We start from the raw sequence: 27,433 nt of genomic DNA, 5'->3' as shown, positions 1-27,433 counted from the left end.
CTGGAATTGTGCTGCCTCCAGTTTTGTTCTAAGAAGGAAGTATATTGCAGTACAGGTCTCCTCAAAAAGCAAGAAAAATCTCAAATATACACCCTAACCTTACACTGAAAGGAGCAGCAAATAAAGACTAAAGCCAGCAGAAGGGAAATAATAAAGACAAGAGCAGAAATAAATGATATAGAAACAAAAAACAGTAGAATGAATTAACAATACTATTTTTCATTTTCAATGAAAATGACCAATGTTTTTTTGATAATTGAGAGTAAAGGAAGAATAATTCTTATTTTATCATTTTCAGTGCAGAAGGCCTCAAAAATTTTCTTCTTACCAAAGCCTTTCTGTCAGTGTTTATTCTCTTGGCAGTGTATGAAGTACTTGGACAGTATCAAAAGCTTAGAAACGAAAGATCAATTAGATGTAATAGATACTGGTAGACATTATTGCTAAGCATACTCATTTCCAGGATCTGTGAAAAATAGGATTTAGTGGACAAAAAATTCCAAGTGGGCTTTGGAAGAAGCACTTTTCTGGATTTAAATACATAGTCCCTACTATGTTTGTAACAATTGTGAAAACATGAACAGATTATTTGCTTTATGTTGAGAGTGTCCAGTTTTTGGCTCTTGAAGCTGCTGCTCAGAGCTTCATCACTTTGTTTTGCTTGTTAAAGGGGTTTGATAAAATTAGGGAAAATGCTCTTGGAAAAAGTTGATGTTTAAAATGTAGAATGCAACTAATGTTTCAATCATCTGTTCCTCCATTTTTCCCTTTGTAGTATGACTATGAATATGATGAGAATGGTGACAGAGTCGTTCTAGGGAAAGGCACTTATGGGATCGTCTACGCAGGCCGAGACCTGAGCAACCAAGTCAGAATCGCTATAAAGGAAATCCCAGAGAGAGATAGCAGGTACAGTAATTGTGGCTAATAAAAGCTGTTTTCGGGATCCCTGGGTGGCGCAGCGGTTTGGCGCCTGCCTTTGGCCCAGGGCGCGATCCTGGAGACCCGGGATCGAATCCCACGTCGGGCTCCCGGTGCATGGAGCCTGCTTCTCCCTCTGCCTGTGTCTCTGCCTCTCTCTCTCTCTCTCTCTCTCTCTGTGTGACTATCATAAATAACTTAAAAAAATTTAAAAAAAAATAAAAGCTGTTTTCCAGGTATTTGGGGTTGTGTATGGCATTCTAGACAATGTTTTGGTGATATTCTAATTAATGAAACTCTGTCTGAAAAGACCAGTGTCTTAATCAGCCCCTCTAAGGTTTAGCTGCTGCATCAATCATTGATTCAGGCACAACCCTCTGGTGGAGAAGGCTGACCTCTCAGAGGTGACAAGGACAGGACTTCTAAAGAGTAGAAAAGACAATGGCCTGGGTGTGTAGAGCTCAGTTATGTCAAAGGATGGTTGACTTAGTAGATGGATAGATGGGAAGTAAGCTGAATCAGAAGTGGTATTTGAACCACAGTTTCCAGTGTCCAGTTTTGTACCTAAGGAGCTTGGAAGTCATCCCTCCATCTTAACAAATGGGAAGCTGACCAAACTAAGACATCAACAGCTCTTCTTGGATCCGTTGAAGAAGTGAGGTTGCAGGCCAAGCCACTGCCCCCAAGTTTGGAGAGAGAGTCATGGCGGGCGTGCACACTTTTGTGAATTTGGCCTCCAGTAGCCCTACCAGACCCTCACAGTGATATTGGAGAAAAATCCCCTTGTGCTTTCGGCAGGGGAAAGGGGGAGGGTAACTATTTTGAAATACACCACAGCTCTGCTCTTCCTAACAAGGCCTGACCTCAGAGAGACTATTTTTACCAGGGCCTAACCTAAGAGGGTATTATCAGAGCCTAACCAGCCCGCGTGTGGGAAAGGAAATACCCAACTCCTGTTCACTGTTGCCATCCTATCCCAGCTGAGGGCAGCAGGGGGTGGGGGAGAAGGGAGACTCAAAGCATCTGTGAAGTTCCCAGCCCAGTGGCACAGGCCCTCAAAGAGACTGAGACCTAAGCATAAGACTGTGGAATTCTTCCCCTCCCGGAGTTCCTTCTACCTAATACATCATGCCTAACTTTCACCAAAAATTGCAGTGTACCAAAAGGCAAAAACCCAGTTTGTAGAGACAGAGCAAGCGTCAGATCCAGATTCAGATGTGGCAGAGTTGTTGGAATTATCAGACTAGGAATTTAGAACAACTTTAATACACTAAAGGCTCTCATAGGTAAAGTAGAAAGTATACATAAACAAAAGGAGTGTAAGTAGAGATGGAAATCCTAAGAATCTAGAATGCTGGAGATCAAAAACACTAACAAATGAAATGAAGAAGACTTTTGTGGGCAGGACACGGTTCTCTTGATGAGCTTGAGACTATGTCTATAGAAACTTCCAAAACTGGGGCACCCAAGTGACTCAGTTGGTTAAGCATCCAGCTCTTGATTTCATCTCAGGTCATGATCTTAGGGTCGTGAGATTGAGCCCCACGTAGGGCTCTGCACGGGGTATCTGAGATTCTCTCCCTCTCCCTCTGCCACTTTGTAATATTAAAAAACTTTCTTAAATGTTCTTATAGGTTCTTAAGTAACATATTCGTGGAATAGATTTTGAAACAATAGAAAATTTAAGGGCTTAATTAGTATCAAATTACAGCAGCAAACCCACCTTAAAAACATCCCTTCCTCTCCTGGCAGCAGATGAATTTAAGTAGGTAGTTGGAAGCTGACCACTTTTAAAATCACCTTTGTAACTTAAGTTTATTCAACTGCCATTGTGTGTACACAAAGCACACCAACACTAACAAAGGTACTGTTCTGTAGCAGTGTATCTGGCAGAATGTGGGTTGTTTGAAAACACTTGCATGACAGGTGTTTCTCTTGAACAGCTGGCGCCAGGCGTCTCCTTGTTACCTATAAAGAAGAAGTGAAGTCTGTCGTGTTATTTTCTGATACAATACACGAAGTTATTTTCTTCTATCTGCCCTGGAGAGGTTTTCATGTTATGTGTGAAAAGATAGCAGTTAGGAAGGACAATTGCTAAGGTAATAGGATGCGTGTGAATAATGCATGATCCAGCATATACTACCCATGGCCATCTGGAATGAAGCATCATAGCAACAAAAACAGTGGCTTCTGTGTTTCCTTCATACTTTAAAAACACTTTGTTTAAAGAGAATCAGAGTAGATGTGGGAGAGAAGTGGCGTTGGATTCACGATCTGTCTCAACTAGTTAATCTCAGGTTGGCTTCCTCCTCTAACGTTCTATACACACCTGGACTATTTATTTAGATCAGTTATTCTCTACCCCGCTGTGTATTAGAGCCAACAGAGGAATTTTAAAAAATACTGATGCTCATGCCTTACCTCCCCAAATTCTGGGATGGGTAATAGGCACAAATTAGTTTTTAAAAAATCCTTTCAGGAGATGAAATGTCCAGCCAAGGCTGGAGACCACTGGTATGGATGGATGTAGTGGGAATTTGACTCAGAGAAGGTACTCTGGAAACACATATGGATTAATAATTTTTCAAAACTAAATATATATAAGTAACTGATTATTTGTACCATTTTTTCTTTCCATTGTCAGCTCATTGAGAAGAAGATTTTCTTATAATTCACAGAGATAAGTGTTGCTTATTGACTTGAACAAATTGGAATTTCATGCTTATTCAGTGCTTGGCACTTATTCTTTCACTTAGAATTTCTGAGTGTTACTAATCAATTTCATATTGGGGAAAAATTCTTATTCTTACCTAAGATGAATCCAGACTGTTATAACTTTTAAGCTATTCTTTGTTTACATAAAGGAGGGGGTAGGAGTGTGACATATTTCCTTTTCTAGGATCTTACATTTAAACATTCATAATTGATTTTCAGTAGAGGGTTAGGAGGTAGAAGCCCTCCAGCTCGTCATAAACCGGATTAATCACTTGCTTCAGATTATTTAGTCATCTTGATGTCCTAAAGCTGTAGAATAGACTCAGTATTTGCTATTAATGTATTTCATGCATATCAAGAGCAATCTTACTAACTAGTGTTAATAAAGTATTTTAAACTCTATGGAAAAAATAACTTGCAAATGTCCTGAGAATCATAACCTAAATATCCTACTGGTCTCAGTGCTGCCTCAGTTAGTTACCAAAATGGAGTTGTCTCTAACTGATATCCTGTTAAGGTTTTCAGTTTAATATCTACCCTTATAGTTCCTAGAGCAGTTCTAAAGAAAAATAAAATGAGTAAATGATCTAAAATACAAGTTAATTTTTCGTTGTTTTGGGGCAGCATTCTGAGTAATATTTTACAGATTATAAAAGTTTGCTTAAATTAAATGAATTTGGATTTTTGTAACCTGCTAATTGCTTTAGCTTTGTAGCTTATCTTGAAAAGCTTCATTAAAATAGTATTATCCAATACTAACCAATTCTAGCATTTGTTATTGGCATTCAAAAAAATCCATTCTGTTTGTATGAATTTGCTATTGTGAAATCTAAGCATCTGTTGTATCTAGCACCGAAGCAAATAATGAGGCATCAGGTTTATAGTTTATATTCTAGTGGTGAGTGCTTTTCATACCTATAACCTAAATTGTGCAACAGAAAAAAAATTAGGGAATAGCTTTGAGTCTCCAAAACCCTACTATAGATAGCTATACAAGAATCATATTTAGTATGTAATATAATATTAATATTCAAGATTGCTAAGAATTGAGAGGCTGTACAGTCCTTCAGATATTCATCAAAAGGGTTGTTCAGTCTGTTCCAAAAATATAAAACACTTTCATTGTATAATCTGATGAAACAACATATATCAAGTGTGCGATTTTAAAGTTTGGCTTAATGCTGGTCTTTCAGCATGGAGGCATGGGTAGAAATGGGTAAAAAAAAATTATGATATAATAGAACCGATGAACCCAGTAAGATGAAGATTTGTGAGGAGCTCAAAGAGACTTAGTTTTCTACAGAAGAGTTACTGGGCATTTCAGTAAATTCTGGAATGAAAATGAAAGTGATTTGCAATCTTTATCCTCCTGGGCAAGAGTCTTCTGGAATAGTAGTTATGTTATGGGGCCAGCAGAATAGAAAGTTGTGTTAATATAGACAGTGAGTTATGTGGATGCATTCAATTTTCCTATACTAATATCTTAATTCAGTCACTTACTAGCTTTAAGATCTAGGACAGGTTAGTCATCCTCTTGGTGAGTCAATTTCCTCATCTGTAAAATGGGCATCTTAAAAGTAACTTCTCTTGGGGTTATTGTGAGAAATGAGTTAATATACAATAGGTTTGGATCAATGCCTGACACATTTCCCTACATCTTATCACTACCACTTCAACTTCACAAAATTTATGTGACAAGAAACAAATGCTTTAGATAATCATATTTTACTTTCTGTAGGGGCATATGTTTAGCTGATATTTTCAATTTGTATTGCTTACATTTATACACTAAAATCTGGCTACATAATTGCTTATCAACATTTGTATGTCTTTTAGATACTCTCAGCCTCTACATGAAGAAATAGCATTGCATAAGCATCTGAAGCACAAAAATATTGTCCAGTATCTGGGCTCTTTCAGTGAGAATGGTTTCATCAAAATCTTCATGGAGCAGGTCCCAGGAGGTAAAAGATATTTTTCTTTCTTTAAAAAGTATAAGTTTTTATGGTTTAAAGAGGAGCACAATTGCATGGGATTTACAAGTTTACAGGTCTTAATCTAAGTTAAAAGACAAATTAGATCTTCATTGCAGCCTTATTTGCAATAGTCAAGAAATGGAAACAACCTAAGTGTCCACCATTGGATCAATGGATGTGTTTATCCATTTAAAGATGTGTTTTATATGCACAATGGAATATTATTCATTCATAAAAACAAGAGTGAAGTCTTGCCATTTTCAACAACACAGATGGACTATGAGGGCATTGTGCTAAATGAAATAAGTTATACAGGGAAAGGCAAATACTGTATGGCCTCACTTACATGTGGAATCTAAAAAAAAACCCAAACAAACAAACAAAAAAACCCAAGCTTATATAAATAACAGAGAACAGATTGGTGGTTGCCAGAAGCAGGGATAGGAGTGGATAAAATGGGTGAAGAAGGCCAAACGTACAAACTTCCATTTATAAAATAAATGAGTCCTGGAGATATGATGTACAGCATGGTGAATCTAGAGTTAATACTACTGTATGTATATTTGAAAGTTGCTAGGAGAATAGAACTTAAAGGTTATCACCACAAGAAAATAATTGTTTTTGTAACTATGTGGTGACAAGTATGAACTAGACTTAGTGTGGTGATCATTTTGCAACGTATATAAATACCAAATGTTGTACACCTGTAACACAATGTTATATGTCAATTATCTCAATAAAATTTTTTTAATTAGTCATGTGACATCAGCTTACAATTCATTAGGAGACAATACAAGTATGCCGAACCATTTTAGTATCAATAATTGTGATTTAAAGTTAGAGACTGAGTGGCCCTTTATTTTGACTGCATTTGATAATGAGCATCTTCAGAGTGTATGAGAGCCCAAGTGTCTACTACTCTACTTGCTGGGCTACTCCAAACAACCAATAAATGTTAGCTTAAATTAATGTCCCATTATTAACATGCTTTAAAGAACTAATTCAATAAAATTTTATCCACTGTTTCTCCCTACTTTACAGGAAGTCTTTCTGCTCTCCTTCGTTCCAAATGGGGCCCATTGAAGGACAATGAGCAAACAATTGGCTTTTATACAAAGCAAATACTTGAAGGATTAAAATACCTCCATGACAATCAAATAGTCCACCGAGATATAAAGGTAGGATGCAGTAAGATTCATGTTTAAAAGTTCCTTGGTGGGCAGCCCCCGTGGCGCAGCGGTTTAGCGCCGCCTGCAGCCCAGGGCGTGATCCTGGAGACCCTGGACTGAGTCCCATGTCAGGCTCTCTGCATGGAGCCTGCTTTTCTCTCTGCCTCTCTCTCTGTCTCTCTGTGTCTCTATGAATAAATAAATAAAATCTTTAAAAATAAATAAATAAAAGTTTCTTGGTGGGTAACTGTTTTCTTTGCAAAAGCCATACTGTTATGGGTATTAATTTAGAATCGCAAATAAGTAAATCTTAGAAATAGCAAAAATATAAGATACTAACTCCTCACTCTGAGTCAGCTATTGACATTCATGCCTTATCTCTCTTCCTCAAGGAATAGACCTCTTAACCATGTTCAGCCAACAAAGATTAAGCTTCCATTGCACGCCTGCACTGTTTTAGGTGCTCCAGGTAGGGGGTGGCACAGCAGAACAAAATCGGACAGGAAAGGGTCCCTGCTTCTGAGATGCTCACAGGTTGATTAATCTTTGTATCCTTGCCCAGAGTAGATACTCAGTAAACATTTGCTGCATTGATGGATGAATGATTAGGAGGGAAAAAAAAGTAAGATTCCCTCTTTTCACAAGTATCATACACTATACACTCATCGTTTGAACTAAAATTACATAACTTCATTTGATTGTCTTTCAAAAGTGAAAATTCAAAACATTTCTGACAAAAGTGGGACTGTGGAAAGGAAGTTACTGTTACTATCTCCAAATCAATCCAGATCTCATTTATTTGCCATTGTCCTAAAATATTCCAGGAAAATAAGTAAAACGACAGAAAATAAAGTTAAAATGACTAGAAAATCATGAATAATTTAGTTGAATTTACCTCACACAGATAATCTCTACTGTTTGCAAACCACAGCAAGCTCTAACTAAGCACCTTTTTGAGGTGGTCTACTTGTGGCCTGCTAACAGATTGTAGATTGATAATATGTAAACAAAAATGGTTCAGTAACTCACGCTTGAGGTTAACTATTAATGAAAAATACAGATATCTTTCTTTTTTTTTAAAGATTTTATTTATTTATTCATGGGAGGTACATAGAGAGGCACAGACATAGGCAGAGGGAGAAGCAGTCTCCCAGCGGGGACCCTGATGCGGAACTCGATCCCAGGACCCCAGGATCACGACCTGAACCAAAGGCAGATGTTCAACCACTGAGCCACCAGGTGCCCTGAAGAATACAGATTTTGTGTCCTTGTTTGCTCTAAGGGCACCTTTTCTTATTGGATTTATGAGCCAACAACCAACAGTACTGGAAGAAAGAACATTTTTAATTCAAGCCTTTTGTTCCCTAGGGCGACAACGTGTTGATTAATACCTATAGCGGTGTTCTCAAGATCTCGGACTTCGGGACATCAAAGAGGCTCGCTGGCATAAACCCATGTACTGAAACTTTTACTGGTATGTTTTTGCACTGATGATACAGATCTTTCGTAATTAAAGAAATAATTGCTGTGTTACAGCCTAATGTGAGAGAGAAAGTCAGTTTGGGTTCTTACCCAATTAAGTGGGTATGTTTTGATGCTTATTGAAAAATGTTATGCATTTGATCTGGCTCTTTTCTCATCACGTATTTCTATGATTTGCTCAGTCTCCTGCTTAATGCCACTGAGATGTTTTTCTGTTAACTCTCAGTTTGTTATTTGTTTTCCCCTTCATGTCATTACTTCTCTTTTACTTTGGCTGTAACCACTCTAAAGGCTGACAAGATTTAAAAAAAAATTTTTTTTTTTTTTTTGCCCAACCTCTTTGTGATCCTTACTCATACCTTAATCACTTCCCATTTGAACTATGAGTTCCTAATCTGTTTACTCCCTGTGGCCTATTTCCTCCTCACAATATAAATAACCGGGGTAGAATTCCAATTCAGAAAGAGGAAGTGAGTCATCAACTCAGAATTGGGGTGGGGAGAGAGCTTGCCTGAGAAATTAGGCAATCCAGCCACCAAGAAATTCCTGGGGGAGTGGAGACCAAGTGATTGCCAAAAATATAACAAGAGGAAACCAAGGCTCAGAGAGATTAATGACTGCCGACAGTTACAGGAGGGCATCTGGAACCTCTACTCAGGTGTCCACTGGAAGTTCTTATCACTCCACTCTGCTGATTCTCATGAAGTGCTAAATCCTTGTTATTATCATCAGAGAAAGAGTCATTTAGCAAAAAAGGGCAATGAATAATCTGTGATCTAAGATAAAGCAAAATGGCCAGATACTGCCATTTCTGAATTCTGTGAGCTAGGTGGTAGTGCCTCAATTTTGCAGATTAGGAGATTGAGAGAGAGAAGAGAGATCAGTTAGAGATCACAACAGTTTGTAAATGATGGAACTTAGATTTTTAATCTACCCTTCGCTCTTTGCTTTGACGTTTTTGCTTCAGTCCATCTTCCTCTCCATCTTGCTGACGTATCAATTCTGGTAGCCTGGGAGAGAGAGAAATTTTGTAAATTTTCTCCTCAGAACATTCAGTCAGCAACACCTCTGACCCAATTCCTACCCTCACAGCAATGGGTATTTCAGGGCACAGCATTAAACACATTTAAATTGTATTTTTTAACAAAATTAATTCCAACCTACTAGTAACTTTAAATGTCTTTGCATTTCTTTCCTCATGCTCTCTCAATTTGGCAAGAGATGTTTTAGATGCTGCCAAGACTCAGTAACTTCTGATGGGAAAAATCCCTACTTTCAGACATTTTATTTCACAAGATGTTGATTTAATGTCTTCTGCTAATCTTAAAGACATGTTTTCTTTTAATCCCCAAAGCAGTTGTAGTAAAGCAGTCCTCCCAGAGCCCTTTGTTTGCATTTCTTACACTGGCCTCACATGAGTAACACGTGTAACTATAATGTACCTGGTCCTTCTCCAGGGCTGGTCAGAAGAGCTTGGAGTGGGCACACCTTGATCTGCTCATGACCATAGGCCTCACAGGTGCTCACTCAACCTCTGATGAACTCACTTGGAAGACATTGACCTGTTTGGTGATTTGGTGGGAGAGAAGACAGCCTCAACCACCATTTATAGAGTACTTACTATTTATCTGATTGTGCTAAGTGAAATTCATCCATCAGCCCTAATTCTTTGGTATCAGCAACCCAGTTTATGATGAGAAATTAAGGTTCAAAGAGTTTGAATAACTTGCCCGAAGTCACAATACTAGTAATAGAGCTACGATTCAAACTAGACTTAACATGTCAAGTGGAATTATCTTTTCCTCAAACCTGTTCCACCCACACTCTTCCCCATCTCAGTTGATAGCCACCCAAAACTTAGAGGGATCCATGGTACTTCTCTCTTCTTACACTCCAGCCAAATCCACAAGGAAGCCTACTGGCTCCACCTTTGGGAGGTGTCCAAAATTGGACCACTCCTCACTGCCTCCAGTGCTGCCACCCTCAGCTCTCAACTGCATTACCTCCTATTCTCGCTTCTTTGGCTCTTGCCTCCTACTGTCTACTCTTAACATTGTAGCTAGAGTGATCTTTTTTTTTTTTTTTAATTTTTATTTATTTATGATAGTCACAGAGAGATAGAGAGAGAGGCAGAGACACAGGCAGAGGGAGAAGCAGGCTCCATGCACCGGGAGCCTGACGTGGGATTTGATCCCGGGTCTCCAGGATCGCGCACTGGGCCAAAGGCAGGCGCCAAACCGCTGCACCACCCAGGGATCCCTCTTTTTTTTTTTTTTTAAGATTTTATTTATTTATTCATGAGAGAGAGAAAGAGAGGCAGAGACATAGGCAGAGAGAGAAGCAGGCTCCATGCAGGGAGCCCAATGTGGGACTCTATCCCAGGACCCCAGGATCATGCCCTGAGCTGAAGGCAGACACTTAACTGCTAAGCCACCCAGGCATCCTTAGAGTGATCCTTTTAAAACATAAGTCAAGCCCTGTTACTCTAAGACTTCGGCGGCTTTCTGTTTCTTTCAGAATAAACAAATGCCAAAGTCCTAATGTGGTGGACAAGGCTCTGACCTGATTCGGAGTCCATTACCTTTTAGATCTCATTTCCTACTCTTCCCTCTTGCCTACTCTGTGTCAGAAACACTGGTCTTCCTGCATTTCCTTCATTATACCAGGCAGGGTCCTGCCGCAAAGGCCTTTACATGTTCTTCCTTCTGCTGGTAACACTGTTCTCCCAGTTATCTGTGTGGCTAGGTCCCTCTCCTTTAAGTTTTAACTCAGATGTCATCTCAGTGAACCTACCATAACTGCCCTATTAACATGGCAGCCCTCCCTGGGCACTCTCAATCCCTTTTCCCTACCTTTTTTTTTTTTTTTTTTTTTGTCATTGATGCATCACTTTCTAACATACAAATATATATATATTTTTAAAGATTTTATTTATTTATTCATGAGAGACACAGAGAAGGGGATGGGGGGCAGAGACATAGGCAGAGGGAGAAGCAGGCTCCATGCAGGGAGCCCGATGTGGGACTCAATCCTGGGACCCCAGGATCATGCCCTGAGCCAAAGGCAGACGCCCAACCTCTGAGCCACCAGGTGCCCCCTAACATACATATAATTTACTGATTTGTTATGCTATAGTTTAATGTCTGTCTCCCACTGCAAAACATTATAAGCTCCATGAGCACAGGGATTTCTGTTTATTCCACTGTAGTATTCTAAATGCCTGGCCTACAGTAGGCCCTTGATATAAATCTGCTGAATGAATGAGTGTATTAAGTGGGATGTCAGAGTTCATACTTTGAGCCACTAAGTTGGAATGGCTCCATGGGTCATTGCAGTGGCAAAGAAATTCTAAAAGAGATTATTTTTTTAGAGAGATTATTTTAAAATAATTTTTTAAAACTTTGCAGCAAAGACAGATAAAGTATAGATTTTAGAGTCAATACTCACACTTGTTTTCCTTAGGCTAATGTACAGATTGGCTTGCATCTTCATTATCCATCTCTGTAGATCTCTTTACATAAAATATTATGTCATGTGATTGTCAGATAAAGAGAGCCAATATGAATACATAACTAAGCCTGTTTGGTTTTTTTGGCACTTACTCTGTGGGGGATAATTAAACATAACTGGAGCTCTTTGAAATATTATCTAATGAATAAAATTGCATAATGTGCTAATTACTTGAATTGTCCAGTTTCTAAAGTTCACTATATTTTAATCAGTTGTAATTTCTACTCAGGTTTTAATACAACTTAACTCTCATCAATTCTATTTTAGACACAGATACAAGGAAAAGTGGAAGACTTAAACACATTTTCTAAAAGACCACTTGATTTTATTTACATCATAAAAAACCCCACTCATTCACTATAGTTCATCATCTATAAATGAAGAGAAATCATAGCAGTTTTCTCCTAAGGGTAGGTGATCTGAGGAGTGTAGTAACCTTATCGTTGGCCAAGTGAAATGCTTCCCTCCAATAGTGTTGCTGATTGAAGCTGAGAGCAGACATGTACAGTCATATGTGAACTTGAACATGATCTGTGGCCACATAATGAGAGCTGGAGGATAACCTGGCAAGATGACAATACTTTGACAAGAATAATATACTATTGTTTGGTTTTATGAACAAAAAACAGCCAGTTTTTAGCCTCTGTTGGTGGGTTTCATAGGAACAATTATGCATAGCAGTTTCACCTATAAATTATGCATGAGGTGTTCATAAAAGGTGCCTGTATTTATGAAAATGTCTGTCAGTTTAGTTATGAATTAGAAAATACTGAAGTAGCTCTTTTAGCAAATGCCTCAGGATTTGAAATAATTGAATATGGCATCTTGGATGAATTCCTGTTTGCTGATTATATCATTTGTATGAGTATATCAGCAGCAGGGGATGTGGCAATAATCTGTTCCTGTTCACACTTCTGACTCATTGTTGGATTTGGGCGAATCAGTCTAAAGGGTATTAGAAGCCAACCCAGACTCCATTCAAGCCACTGAGACAACTACAGTTGAGTGTTTATCTGAGATATGCCAGACTAGAGCTAGAATCAGGCATTCTTGGCTCCCTATTTAATTCTCTTTCCATCATACCATATTCTTCAACTCTTGATTCCATGTAGCCTTTTAAATCTCCTATGTTTCACTGTATTCTTCTTCACTCTGTCTGGTGATTTGTCTGTACTGATGGCTCCTGACCTGTCTTTGATCTGTAAAACCTCTTGTTTAATACCACCTGCCTGTGGACCACAGGCACACAGCATAAGCCATATATATTTGATTTACAGAATAAAGTACACCAAAAATGATTCACATTATTTTAAACAATGGCTCATAATGGCTCAGAATCTTCATACTTTTGTGATTTAGAAATAAGAATCAAAATAGAAGTATTAAGCATTCGATTAAGAAATTGAGAAATACAGATCTAGGAAAAATGGATGATTGACCTAAACTTTTCCCAGAAACATGGAAGTATGCATGATAGGAATCTTCATGTATTTGGAAAACTAACTGCAAAAAATGTGTGTTGATATATTCTCTTTTGTTCTTAAATGACTAATTCTTAGAAGTTTCTAAGAGGTCCCGATAAATGATGCATCATTTATACTCTACTATCCAGGAGATGAGAAAGTATCTATTCATGACCAGACCATGTTGGCAAGCTATTCTTACATCCCTGATAAAAACCATTATAATAATTTTCCACTTTTATTAATGACAGAGAAAACTGGAACTCAAGAAAGATGAGATATTAAGACTTGAATCAGGGACACCTGGGTGGCTCAGAGTTGAGCGCCTGCCTTGGAACCCGGGGTGTGACCCCGGGGACCCGGGATCGGGTCCCGCATCGGGCTCCCTGCATGGAGCCTGCTTCTCCCTCCGCCTGTGTCTCTGCCTCTCTCTCTGTGTCTCTCATGAATAAATAAAATCTTTTTAAAAAAATTCTTTAAAAAAAATACGACTTGAATCATGCTTTTAAAGTTTTCTTATTTATGTGGACAATGAAAGCTGTCATTAGATGTTCATCTGTTTTTCTATCTTCTAAAGTGGAAGTGTGTTTGAATTATCCCAGGTACCCTTCAGTACATGGCACCAGAGATCATAGACAAAGGACCACGAGGCTACGGGAAAGCAGCAGACATCTGGTCTTTGGGCTGCACAATCATCGAAATGGCCACAGGGAAACCACCTTTCTATGAACTGGGAGAACCACAAGCAGCTATGTTCAAGGTCACATTTCATATGTCTTAAATGTCCTAAAAACTGTTGGATAAAGTTATTAGATATTCCATGTGTGTATATGATTTTTTTTTTTTTAGGCAAAAGGAAAAGAGCCTAGGTAAGTACATTAAATGTGCTCTCAGAGCTCATTAAAGTTAAGAAGATTCACTCCCCTCAAAGTCAGTGCATATGTCTCACACTGAGGATCTGATCTCTCTCTGCCTTAGATTTCTCAGCTGTAAAGTGAGGTTCTATATAACCTCCTCAAACCGCTTTTCACAATGCATCATAAATAACACACTACTCCATGGAAGACGATTTAAGTTCTTTGGGAAACAGTCTGTAAATCTTCCATGGAGAGAGATATAAAGACATTTTTAATTCATTTAAGTATTAAATCAAGGCAATATTTTCCTTCTCTATCATAGGAGTTTAGAGGCTCCTTTAAGAAAGGGGAGGGCATAATCGCTATTTTTAAGGAAGTCCATTGTATTCTTATTATAGCTACTCTTCTAGCCTGTTAATTTGCCCATTCCTTAGTAACTCTCTTGAGAGTGGGAAGCAGCCCACCTCCCAAAATAGGGAGCACTGAAAATGGAAATAGGACTGACAGCCCACAACTTCAGAATCCAGGGACTGAGCAAAGCAGTGACCTACTCTGAGTCCCTGCAGTCCCCACCTGTCCTTGCCTGCCATACTGCCAAGCTAGAGGAAGGTCTAAACTAATCACCTATTTGCCAAGAAGTAGAGCTCACATATCTGCTGTTCACTAGGCAGAGGACTTCTGATGAGAATCTGTTATTTCTTTCCCTGCCATTGACCATGTTTCAAGCACTTACTCCATCTGTGAATAGCCTCTCCTGAGGGGTCACATGTCACATACCTTCTGCTTTTGTAGAAAACTTGGCTTACTTTAAGCTTCAAGATGATCTGATGGGACACTACTGACACAGCAATGGGTACTGTAACCAAACCAGAAGGGCAATGAGAGCTGCTAAGAGAGCTGCCTTTCTTGACATAGATGGATGTCTTTCTCTTCTTGGTCAGTATTTCAAGTGTTCAACCATCTTGGTGCAGGGATTATTATATACAATATGCTTTAGGTGAGATGACATAGACTCTAGCACTGATTGATAGTGTTTGAATCTAGACTCTAACATAGTCAAAATCTTTGATGACTTTGGGCAAATTACTTAATCTTCTTGTACCACATTTCCCTCATCTATAAAATGGATAGAAAAACAGTACCTATCTAATAAAGATTTTTTTGAGACCTGTATGAGATAATATGCACAAACCATTGAATGGTGTGACATAGTAAAGGCTATATAATTACTCTAAATAATTATATAATGTTGTTTATATAGTAATACACATCTTTAAGCTATATAAAAAAAAGATTTCCTTAGAAAATTTTTTCTACTAACTACATGAAAATATTATTGAAATAAAAATTTAGGATGACAGCAATGAGAAAATTCTAATTGTTATAAAAATTCCATGTTTAATTTGAAAGTACTTTAAAATATCTCTTCATATGGGCAATTTAAGGCAAGAAAAATATTCACACATCACAACATAGGGGAAAGAACACAGGTTTTAAGCCAAACAAATTAAGGTTTGAATCCCAGACTTGCCTTTCTAGAATGTGTAACTCACCCCTCTGAGACTCATTTTTTTCATGTATCCAGCAAAGATAGTATTCAATCCATTGGATTATTGGGAGTATTCAGGGGAATTCATAAATCAAAAAGCCAGGCACAATTCACGGCCCATAGCTATTATGGTCAACTCAGTGGTCTCAAAATTTTTTTATTGTGTGCCAGTGTTCTAAAACATCAAGGAGTGAATACTTTTTTTTTTAAAGATTTTATTTATTTATTCATGAGAAACACACACAGAGAGAGAGGCAGAGACACAGGCAGAGAGAGAAGCAGGTTCCATGCAGGGATGTGGGACTCGATCCTGGGACTCCAGGATCATGCCCTGGGCCAAGGCAGGTACTAAACCACTGAGCCACCCAGGGATTCCCCCCCCCCCTTTTTTTTAAGATGAATACTTTTTTTTTTTTAAGATTTTAAAAATTTATTTATTAATGAGAGACACAGAGAGAAGCGGAGACACAGGCACCATGCAGGTTGCCCAACATGGGACTCGATTCAGGTCTCCAGGATCACACCCTGGGCTGAAGGCAGTGCTAAACTGCTGACACACCCGGGCTGCCCAAGGACCGAATTCTTACTTCATAATATTATCTACTGTCTTAACATAATTGCTTGGGCTATGTCATTGATAAAGTTACAAAAACATTCTGGAAACTTTCTATAACCTAGAGGAAAGAAAATATCCTATCTCACTTTGAGAAAAGGCATGAGTCTATAGTATATGGCAGAGGATTTTGTTGTGGTAGGGGACCAAGTTTTAGATCCTAGAGCTCATGGTCACTGAGAAGGTACATCGTGCTGTGTCTTAGGTGGGAATGTTTAAAGTCCACCCGGAGATTCCAGAGTCCATGTCAGCAGAGGCCAAGGCATTCATACTGAAGTGTTTTGAACCAGACCCTGACAAGAGAGCCTGTGCTAACGACTTGCTTATTGATGAATTCTTAAAAGTTTCAAGCAAAAAGAAAAAGACACAACCTAAGCTTTCAGGTATGTGGTTGCACTGAAGAGGATATGGGTCAAAGTCACTAAATCCTAAGCTTTTAAGATGGAAGTGTTTCATGGTTTTTTTTTTTTTTAAGATTTTATTTATTTATTTGAGAGGGAGAGAGAGAGCACAAGAGAGCATGAGCACAGGGGGTGCAGAGGGAGAAGGAGAAACAGATTCCCCACTGAGCAGGGAACCCAATGCTGAGATCATGACCTGAACTGAAGACAAATGCTTAACTGACTGAGCCATCCAGGTGCCCCAAGATGAAAGATTTTTCTAGAAGTAAAGTAATCTGCTTATAGATACCACTGGAAATTTGTGTAAACATGAGCACAGTGTTTCTAGACAATCCGTTTTGCCATCAGGAAGCTGAGTTACCATCAATCCCACTAATGCTAAAACCTCATACATAATCGTCTTTCATCACCTGGTTAGTAGGTAGGTTGTATATCAGCATCTATAGCAATCTTGTATCACTGATACAAAGGTTAAAGTATAGAAGAGGTGATATATAGCCTTTTAGGGCTGAAACTCTAAATCACCACTGATGAGCTACAGAGCTATCAAGGAGCTGTTAAAACTTCCACACCATCCAGATAATATGTTCTTTTAATTTTAGGAAAATACTTATTTCCTCTCAGAGGATATCTTTCTGGATAGCTAACCCCCCTGAAAAAAAAGAGAGAGGAAGGAAGGAAGGAAGGAAAAATTGACATTTATAAATAAAACAGCAGTGTTATCTTTTGCAATAATTTTCACAACTCATTTCAGAAAGAAAAAGCAAGTAAATGATCCTTTTGTTACTGGCATTTTTGTATTTATTTGGGATAAAAATGGAGAGATTGAATATTTGCAAAGGTCATGAATTCCATTTCAAGCATTCACTTTTTGGTTGTCTCTGTTGAGCAACGAACTTAATGTATGCTTATGTTGCTGTTTGCTCTTCTTCCCACAGCCCTCTCAGCTGGATCAAATGGTGAGTTTATTTTTGTGATTGCCCTTTGAGCCAAAGTTTGGTTCACCATCGTGTGATAAGCTCTAGATTTCCCATTCAAAAGCCTCATCCTCTGCTTTCTGAGAGACATGACTTTTCCAGTACTGGACTGCTCTCCCATTGCCACACACAGACCTGGAGAATTAAGTAATTCATTTTAACCTAACAAACCACTTACTGTGCTTTCAGTGTGTGTGCAAGAAACATGCTAGGCCTTGAATATATAAGGATGATAAAAGCATAGGTCCTGATTTTAAGGAGCCATTGTTCTTTCTTTTTAAGATTTTATTTATTCATTCATGAGAGACACACACACAGAGGGAGAGAGAGAGAGAGAGAGAGTCAGAGACACAGACAGAGGGAGAAGCAGCCTCCAGGCAGGGAGCCTGACGTGGGACTCAATCCCCAGTCTCCAGGATCACGCCCTGGGCTGAAGGCAGTGCTAAACCCCTGAGCCACCAGGGCTCCCCAGAGCCATTGTTCTTGTAGGGGAGAAGAGTTAGGGGAAGAGTTGAGGCTGGAGGTGGTAAGCAGGATCATATCCTAAAGGGCTCCATATGAGAATTATCAAAGAGGAGGGGAGAGCCTGAGAAATACTTTAATCTGGAGTTAAAAGCATGGGGTCGATAATTCTATGATAATAGAAATGTCCTGTATCTACACTGTCCGACCCATTAGTCACTCTGGATATGTACCATTAAACATTTGCAATGTGGCTACCTTGACTGAGGCACTGCGTTTTAATTTTAATTTTAATTCTATTGAAATGATAATGTAAATAAGCGCATATGTCTAGCAGCTACCATATTGAACAGTGGAGCTATTGATGGATCGTTCTGAGAGCTATGTGAAGAATGGTTTATTTAATAACATCCACTTAATAACCTTTTTAAACCTCTACTATGCACTTAGCACTAGGAATATAGGGGGCAGGCACTTGAAAAACAGGTATGACTCAGGCCCAGATCTTTCTGCATGGGTGACTTGGAATTCTTGTTAAAAATTAAGATTTCTGGCCCTACCCAGAATCTAGAACTTTAACCTGAAATGCTATACCTTTAGATAAACAACCTGATGAGTCTTATGCTCACTAAAGTGTGAGAACCTTTGAGATTTGGGCAATTGGACATAGGAGACCAGATGACAGGAGACTGCTCTGGCTGAGCTTTGTCCCTAGATTGTTGTGAACTCAGAGAACCTTGATGGTCTCTGGTGCTTATGAATAGCTATTAGGCTCTGAGGCAGTTCTCATAATGATGGGAGAAATTTAGAACATTCCCACTTTCCCAGAGCAGGGATGTAGCCAATTCCCTGAAGTTAGAGCCATCTCCCTCCCCTGGGCAGAAGCTCCCAACAGTCTGGGGCCCACAGACTGGTATGTGCCCTCTACACACTCCAATCTACCCTGATAAAGGCCATCTTCTTAGGGAATTTTAGATTAATACCCTTACCCATCAGCACCCACAAAAGAGCAACAAGAATCATCCTTCTGGAGGCATACCTTTGATCTTTCCTATCCTCAGAGAGGTCTACCCAGCCTCTTTAAGACTTTCCATGACCAGCCCCACAGAAGAGGGTTTCTTAAGAGTTGACAAGACATTAGCACACAGGCTAGTGAGTGAATCCCTTCCAGGCTTCTCTCTTACAACTGGAAGCTCCAGAATCTCAATGTATATGAGCTGATATCAAGGGACTTGTGGCCTCTGTGGTATCCAGAAACTGTCAAGATGCTTCTATGGTAACAGTCACACCTGAGTTTCTCCCCAGAAAGGCACTATGCTTTCTCACTTACCTGGAAATCTTTTATAACTTGAGAAGCAAAGAATCTCAGGAATGGATTTCATCATGTTTCCACCAAGAATGTACACGCTTATTGCCTTAGCATGCCATTTTCTCCCTCTTCCCACCCTTATGAAGGAGAGAGCATTCATTTTCCTATAGAAGGCCAATCCCCACTTGGGTTCTGGATCCCACACACCCATGACTTCTTCAGCTTCCCCCTCTCCAAATAACTCCTATTTGCCCAGGCTCTAGTGTTTTCTGTCATAAACTGTTCTTTCCTCTCATACTACAGACTGCCTGATTAGCTAACAACCCAATTTTTATTCTCCTCATCCCAGCTTTAGGTCTTGAAGGGCAGTGTCTCCAGATCTTCTCCACATCTTTTTCCTACCAGTCCAGTGTCTGCCCAACATTGTATCTAGTGTCTAGTGTCACTGACCATTGAACTTGCTCTGGTCAGTGTCACTAATGAGATCTATTTGGCCAAATTCTAAATTTACTCATCTTCTCAGTGGCTTTTGGTCTAGATATGGATTCTCTCTCGTGTGTTAGTGATCTCTTTTATGGGCTTCCATGACCTCCTCCCCATTCTCCTGTTTTCCTTCAGCTTCCTGGCTTCTCCTTGTCATTCTTCTCTGCTACCTCATTTTCTTCTAAATATTGGTGTTCTTAAGGTCCAGGTCCTCTGCTCTCTTCTCATCCCTCCCTAAATTATGTCATCCTTTGCTTTAAATACCATCTCTAGCTATGAGACTACTAAGATTATGTCTCTAGCTCCATCTTTTCTTCTGAGCTCCAGACTCATCCTATGGCCTTAATTTCTCAAACTGAAAGCTCAAATCACACCCATTGCCCACTAAAAGTAACTTCCCCTTCAGCCTGTATTCCTTCTCATTTTAGTGTATAACTAATTCATTCATTCATTCATTCATTTCTTAAGCCAGAAACCTCACAGTCATTTTTTATTTCTCCCTTTCATACCCTTACTTCAATCCAACATCAAGTCCTGTTGGCTACCCAACAAATAGTAGACACTCAGTAAATATAAGCCAGATGAATGATTGCATGGGCCCAACAGAGAAGAGTAATCAAATTTGAGATTAAACTTAAAATCTGGTAGAGGAAGGATTCAGGGCTATGCACACAGGACATACAAAATATCTGCAAGTCCTTTTATTTCCTAGATGAGCCATAACAACACTGGGCACTTGATTTCATCCTTAAACATTCAGTTTTACCTCATGAGACCTCCTTTTAGGCAGTCAGTATCCATAGCAACCCTAAAATTCACAGGTACAACGCAGGCCTTCTCAGTACTGGGTAATCAAATCACATTATGTGACCCACCACACTGAAAAGCAGGACAAGTCATATCCTCCCTCCCTCTATTCTTCAGGCACACATATGTGCACAGGCACATGTACATACAGAAACAGGTGATAGAAACTCCTCAGCTGATAGCATTCCTGATGGAATTTATGCCTAAGAAACAGTTTTGTCTTTGACATGTAAATGATGTATGCCTCTGTTTCTGAATGGAGCACACGTTTGAGAGATGATCACCAATCTATATGCTGGTGAAGATACCCTCGCTGAGTGCTAGAGGTCTGTAGTGAACCCCACAGCAGGGCTCTTGTGCCTTCCTTATGAAGATGTTAGTCATTCCATCAAACCAATAGAATGGTGAGAGCTTTCTTCAGCTCTTTTTCTCCCAGCAACATTTCACTTTAAGGGCTTGATATCTAATGGCAATGAAAACCATGCTTCCACGCCTTAAGTCCACATCTGGCCAGCCTAGCAGCTGTTTTATCCATTCTGTAATCTATTCCTATCAATGCAAAGTGAAACAAAGTACACCATAGACCTTGACAACTCCCAGAAATGTCCTCTCAAAAGCAGCCCTGTTTTGGGGGCCCTCTGAAAAAGACCTGTCATGTTTCTTCTTAGACATGTCATCTTACTATTATCCGCAAGAAAGAGGTTGCTTATTTGCTTCCTGCTAGAGCAGCACTTCCTAAAATATAGTCCATGAAATGCTGGGTCCATGAGCTGTTCTGGAAAAAGGCCGTTTCCTTGGTCAAGTTAATTTGGGAAATGCTGCATGCAGGCACTTTCCCCTGCTGTAATATTTTCAGTGTAGCTATTTGCACATTTCTATACATTGAAATGAGACATTGTGATATTAAATTGGTAAACCCAGAGCAGCTCTTCTTAGCTCCATCTCATTTCCTACCTTCTAGTGATTCAGCAGTGTAGCAACTTCAATGACAGCAAGTGGGTCAACCAGTTCATCTTGGGAGGCTTTCTAGTTACTGATCACTGGGTGGTTTGCCCAGAGATGTACCATCCCTGGAAGCTGTATACATCTCTTCTTCCTCCCTACAGCTGAAACCAAAGCGAGGTACCCCTCTAACACCTGCCTTCTTCACTTGAGCTATAAGGGGGACAGAATAATAAAGTGGTCCTGCATGACATCTTTGATATAACTAAGGTGTAGAACGTGTCCTACCTGCAAGATTCTGTGATTCAGGAAGCTTCTAAATATGGCTAGAAAACCCTTTCTCTAAGACTCAATAGCTTGGAAGAACTTCCCAGTGATAGGTGTGTGTGATAGGCCATACATTTTCAGAGAAATGTCACTTCCTGCTTTGTAATGGGATATTTTTTTTTCATTCCCTACACCATCACTAACTGTGCTATTAGGTAAATCAAGTACTTGGTAATATGGTGTTACTGCCTGTTGAGCATTTGCTTGTGAAAAATATTTTTAATAACATATATTTTTCTGATTACAAAAACAATAGGAAGTTTGGAAATTTTGGAAAAATAAAAGAAAATCACAATCACCCCAAATCACATCTTCCAGAAATAACTACCATTTAACAATATGGTATATTTCCTTCCACTTATATATTGGAAGCATATAATAAAACATATCTATGTATATGGAATCATAAGGGTTAGAGTCCGGAAATGGCTGGAGGAAGGGGAGGAAGAAAAGAAAGAGAAGGTGTGTTTGGCTTTCATATATTTGTAAATCAGATGACTGCTTCTTAAATATGTCCATCTGTCTGATCCGTGCTCATGGCCCGCTGCCCCCACCTCCTCACTGTTAATCATTACTGATCTGCAGTCACAGGGAACAGAGGCAGGAGTCCACCACTAACTGACCGTCCCACGTCTTTCAGCCTGGGTCTATTGTTGATATAGCCCAGTCCAAGAGGAATTAAGTAAAAAAAGGGACTCTAGACAACAGTGGGTTTCCTTTTTTATAATTTTACATCTGCCTTTTAGTAGGCCCTTTTGTAGTATTGGGACACTTGTTTGGTAAGGATGATTCTAGCAAAACTTACTTCCTTTAAAATCAGTATTTGATGAAATGTTGGTAACTCCTGTGCCAGCTCAATCTCCGTCACAATAAAAAAATAAATAAAAGAGCCTAAGTCTGCTGCAGGATCACAGTATCTGGGAATGGGACAGACTTAAGAGATCACATAGTCTGTTGGTTTCCAAAATTTGTGTTTTACAAAGAACTCTTTTTCATTTGAATCCTTAAGCAGAACCCTGATATGTAAGACTGACAGAGCATATTTGTTTTAGGCAAAACAGGATTGAAACCTATGTTGTAGAATCACAGAATCCTTACTCGCTCCAGCTAAGGCAACCCCAAGATGCTAAGGTGGACCCTCATGCCTGTGGGGAACATGGTTTAAAAATAGGAAGCTACTCCTTTTATTTTTAAAGATGTATTTATTTATGTATTAGAGAGAGAGAGGGAGAGAGAGAGAGAGCACAAGCAGGAGGAGAGGCAGAGGGAGAGAGAGAAGCAGACTCCCCACTGAGGAGGGATTCCCAGCACGGAGGAGGGATTCCCAGCACGGAGCTCCATCCCAGGACCCTGAGATCATGACCTGAAGGCAGATGCTTAACCGACTGAACCAGCCAGGCGCTCCAGCTGATCCTTCATTTTATAGATCTGAAGACTGAGACCCACAAACAACCTTCCTAATGTCTGACAGGTGGCCAATAGCAATGAGATTAGAACCCAAGATCCCTGGGCCTGGTGCTTCTTCCACTGTTTCACGGTCCTGAGATATTTCCTTTCAGGACCCGGGAGACCCTTCCCCTGCCAACCCATATATGGAGCAGGGGGAGCGATTAGAACCCATGACCAGCCTCTTAGTCATTATTTTTACTAGTCATTAGAACAAGACACTTGACAACTAATATTGCTCTGTTTTGGTGAGTATTTAGTACGTGTACATTTTTAAAAAGCACTGACGGCCATCTCCTCCCCTCTCGTGACGAGCAGAGTATCTCAGAAGCATATCCTTGCCGGTGCCCGTCCTGGTGGAAGACACGAGCAGCAGCAGCGAGTACGGCTCGGTTTCCCCCGACACGGAGTTAAGGGTGGACCCCTTCTCTTTCAAAATGAGAGCCAAATCCTGTGGAGAGAGAGATGTAAAAGGAATACGGACACTCTTTTTGGGGTAAACACCTGACTGACTTTGGGTGGAAGAAGTACATTGTGTGTCCTTTTATAAAGCCCATTGTGATTGATGCCGTATAAATTCCTGCAGCATTCCGGATGAAAATTTTGAAGACCACAGTGCTCCCCCTTCCCCTGAAGAAAAAGATTCTGGATTCTTCATGCTGAGAAAGGACAGTGAGAGACGGGCCACCCTTCATAGGATCCTGACTGAAGACCAAGACAAAGTCGTGAGAAACTTAATGGAATCTTTGGCTCAGGTAAGGCCTCTCGCAGATACTTTGTTGCCCCAGAGTTTGCATGTTTCACCTGTGCTGACTCCTTGAAACTGTCACAGGCTCTACCTGGAGGCTTGAGGAAGCCCTGGAGCTCTTGAGGATGAATCAAACCTACCCCTGAGGGGAAAAAAGGCACATCCCTGTTTTACAGAGCACATTTTTGAACACAGCTATTTGGAAGTCACTAGCACATATTTCACACTGGCCAATCCAGCTAGCCTACAAGCCTCTCTTGCCCTTCGTTCATCTGTTTATTGATCCGATCAACACGTACGCATTGGGCCACATGGACTTACTAATTCCGATGGTAGCACAAGGCTACCTGCCAGAATCATCTGAGCGTTTAGGAAATATTGCAAACACAGCAAGGCCCCCCTGTGCTTGTGGGGTGAAGTCCAGATGGACAGAGGATGATGAGCAATAGTAAGTGAAGAATATAGTGTGTCAGAAGGCTGTACGTGCTGTGAAAAAACAGACTTTTGCTCCCTGCTATTTTTGTTTGCTAGGGCTGCCACAACAGAACACCGCAGGCTGAGTAGCTTAAACAACAGAAATTCATTTCTCACAGTTCTGGAGGCGGAAAGTCTAAGAGCAAGGTGTTGGCAGGTTTGGTTTCTTGTAAGGCCTCTCTCCTTGGCTTACAGATGGCGCCTTCTTGCCACATCCTCCCCAGCCCTTTATCCCTCTGTCCCCCGGTGGGTGTCTCTTCCTCTTCTTTTTATTTTTTTTTAAAGATTTTATTTATTTATTCATGAAAGACACAGACAGAGAGGCAGAGACACAGGCAGAGGGAGAAGCAGGCTCCATGCAGGGAGCCCGACGTGGGACTCGATCCCGGGACTCCAGGATCATGCCGTGGGCCGAAGATAGGCGCCAAACTGCTGAGCCACCCAGGGATCCCTCTTTCTTTTCTTATAAGAACACTAGCCCTATTGGATTAGGGCCTCACTGTTGTGATTTCTCTTAATCTTAATTACCTCCTAAGACCCTTTCTCCAGATACAATCACATTGGAAGTTAGGGCTTCTTTTTTTTTTTAATAATATATTTTTAAAGATTTTATTTACTTGACAGAGAGACTGAGCAAGCACAAGCAGAGGGAAAGGGAAAAACAGGCTCCTTGCTCGATGATCCTGGGCATTCCTTTGTAGGACAGTGGCACACACATCAAAAAGCTAGAAGCAACATGTTCCTCTGTTGTGAAAACAAAGCTAATGTCAAAAAAATGTTTGCTATTTCAACTGCTGGCAAACACGTAGCTGATTTTTCACTAAGATAAGCTTCCAATTTCTGAATAACTCACATTTTTCTTCTTGAACATATTTTCATGTTATTATGATATTGCCTGTGAATCTTTACTTTGGGTATAATTTAGTTGATGGTAAGAAAAGAAACAAAGTTGATAATTATTCCCAGTCTCGTTTTAATTCCCTTAATGACAGCTTTCAAGCTTTTCAATATAATCTTTTCTCATGAAAACAGAAACATGAGAAGGAGCTCCCCAATGGAAATATCCTGAGAGAAAGAACTTGATGGTACATTTATTTTAATAGAATCCTAGAAATTGTGATTATCACAGCCTGATTGAGGAATTTAATTTTAATGATGCAGTAACAAAATGTACAATAGGCAATAGAAATGAGCACAATAAAAATCTAGTTTCTTAAAGTTAAATGAGGATAAATAACACCCTACCATGTTTCCTTCAGGGAAGTGATGTTCCTTACACAAAGTAGAGAAATACAACTCGAGAAAGGGAATTTATTTAAATATCATATTGTATTTTTGATATGGAAAATTGTCCACAGGTTCATTCTTAAAACTAATTACCTCATTAGTGGGTGAGGAATTGTTTCAAGGATGGAGTATGAAGTGAGCCCCCTTTGACTGAAAGGCATTGACAAACTCTAGGGGCAGTTGAAATTCCAGGGGCACATTGTAGGTAGGCTCGCATACGTGAGGAGGGGTTTTTTTTTTTAAAGATTTTAATTTATTCATGAGAGACGCAGAGAGAGAGAGGCAGAGACATAGGCAGAGGGAGAAGCAGGCTCCCTCTGGGGAGCCTGATGCAAGACTCGATCCCAGGACCCCAGGATCACGACCTGAGCCGAAGGCAGATGCTAAACCCCTGAGCAGCCATGCAGGTGCCCCCTGAGGAGGGATCTTAAGGAATTCCAACCATAGTGCCTCGCCCAGCCTCACAGAGACTGAAATTTGTGTGAGATTCTGATTATTTCATGTTGCAGGAGTGTATACAGGCCTTCTCGGGTTTGGCTGCTTGCTATTGGCCCTCTTGGTGTACCGTTTCTATTTCTATCCATTCCCTTCTCTCCTTGTAGATTGTCATTCTCAACCCCACTGCTTCTATTCTCCCTTCCTTACATCCAGATGTACTCTCGCTGCTATTTGTGACTTGTCTCCCTGGGCTGATTTAGAGCTTAGGATCCTATGGCTCATTGCCTGATCTCTCTTTAGCTCCCCATTAAAATTTCTGAGAGCTGTTGGCAAATTGAATTTAAATTTTTAAAAAAGGAAAAGAAAAACTTCTGAGAGCAAGAGTTGTATTGCCTCAGCCTTTCCCTGTTTGAGGAAAACTCCGTATTATCTGACTAAAGCCATTAGCCGATGCGTGGGGTAGGTACGCTTCCTCCTAAAGTCTGATTATTTTTTGGGTGGTTTGGTGGAGGTGATGAGGCCTAGTATTCAAATATGGTCCTTTCCCTTAGTGAGGGCACTGTGAAGCCCAGTTCTCAACAAGGGCTGTGGGAATGGCTAGGTTCATGACTAATGTGTCTGGCACAGATCCACTGACAGTTTTTATTCACAGGGGCCTGAAGAACCTAAGCTAAAATGGGAACATATCACAACCCTCATTGCAAGCCTCAGAGAGTTTGTGAGATCCACTGACCGAAAAATCATAGCCACCACACTGTCCAAGCTGAAGCTGGAACTTGACTTTGACAGCCATGGCATTAGTCAAGTGCAGGTGGTGCTCTTCGGCTTTCAGGATGCTGTAAGTATGACATTTTGCCAGTGTTTTTCCATGAACTCCCAACTAACGTTAGAAAAATAGGATAAAACATAGGTTGTTATCTTTTCTTTCTTAACTAATTCCAATGACCTCTTCGACAATAAATAAGTGAGATGGTTGCCTCTCTGTGTGCTTCTAAGTAGTAGATTTGTTATGTGCTTGTATTTCCCCAAAGTTGAAATGTGAAATCGAACACCGTGGGAAATAGCAAAACCAACAAA

General features: G+C 40.0%; 1 protein-coding gene across 1 annotated transcript in view; it reads left to right on the top strand.

The window, feature by feature from the left end:
- Positions 1 to 27,433, top strand: part of MAP3K5 (mitogen-activated protein kinase kinase kinase 5) — a 199,587-nt gene that overhangs the window by 150,242 nt on the left and 21,912 nt on the right. Inside the window, exons 15-24 of the mRNA XM_041739454.1 lie at positions 776 to 909; positions 5,473 to 5,600; positions 6,654 to 6,790; positions 8,150 to 8,255; positions 13,839 to 13,996; positions 16,461 to 16,638; positions 17,595 to 17,615; positions 23,728 to 23,905; positions 23,996 to 24,164; positions 27,009 to 27,194. Coding sequence (XP_041595388.1) covers positions 776 to 909; positions 5,473 to 5,600; positions 6,654 to 6,790; positions 8,150 to 8,255; positions 13,839 to 13,996; positions 16,461 to 16,638; positions 17,595 to 17,615; positions 23,728 to 23,905; positions 23,996 to 24,164; positions 27,009 to 27,194 — 1,395 coding nt within the window. The remainder of the gene's footprint in view (positions 1 to 775; positions 910 to 5,472; positions 5,601 to 6,653; positions 6,791 to 8,149; positions 8,256 to 13,838; positions 13,997 to 16,460; positions 16,639 to 17,594; positions 17,616 to 23,727; positions 23,906 to 23,995; positions 24,165 to 27,008; positions 27,195 to 27,433) is intronic.

Source organism: Vulpes lagopus, chromosome 2 (genome assembly GCF_018345385.1).
Source record: "Vulpes lagopus strain Blue_001 chromosome 2, ASM1834538v1, whole genome shotgun sequence".
In the NCBI taxonomy this organism is placed as follows: Eukaryota; Metazoa; Chordata; class Mammalia; order Carnivora; family Canidae; genus Vulpes; species Vulpes lagopus.
The sequence above is the reverse complement of the archived record's forward strand: the minus strand, read 5'-3'. Positions and strand labels throughout refer to the sequence as shown.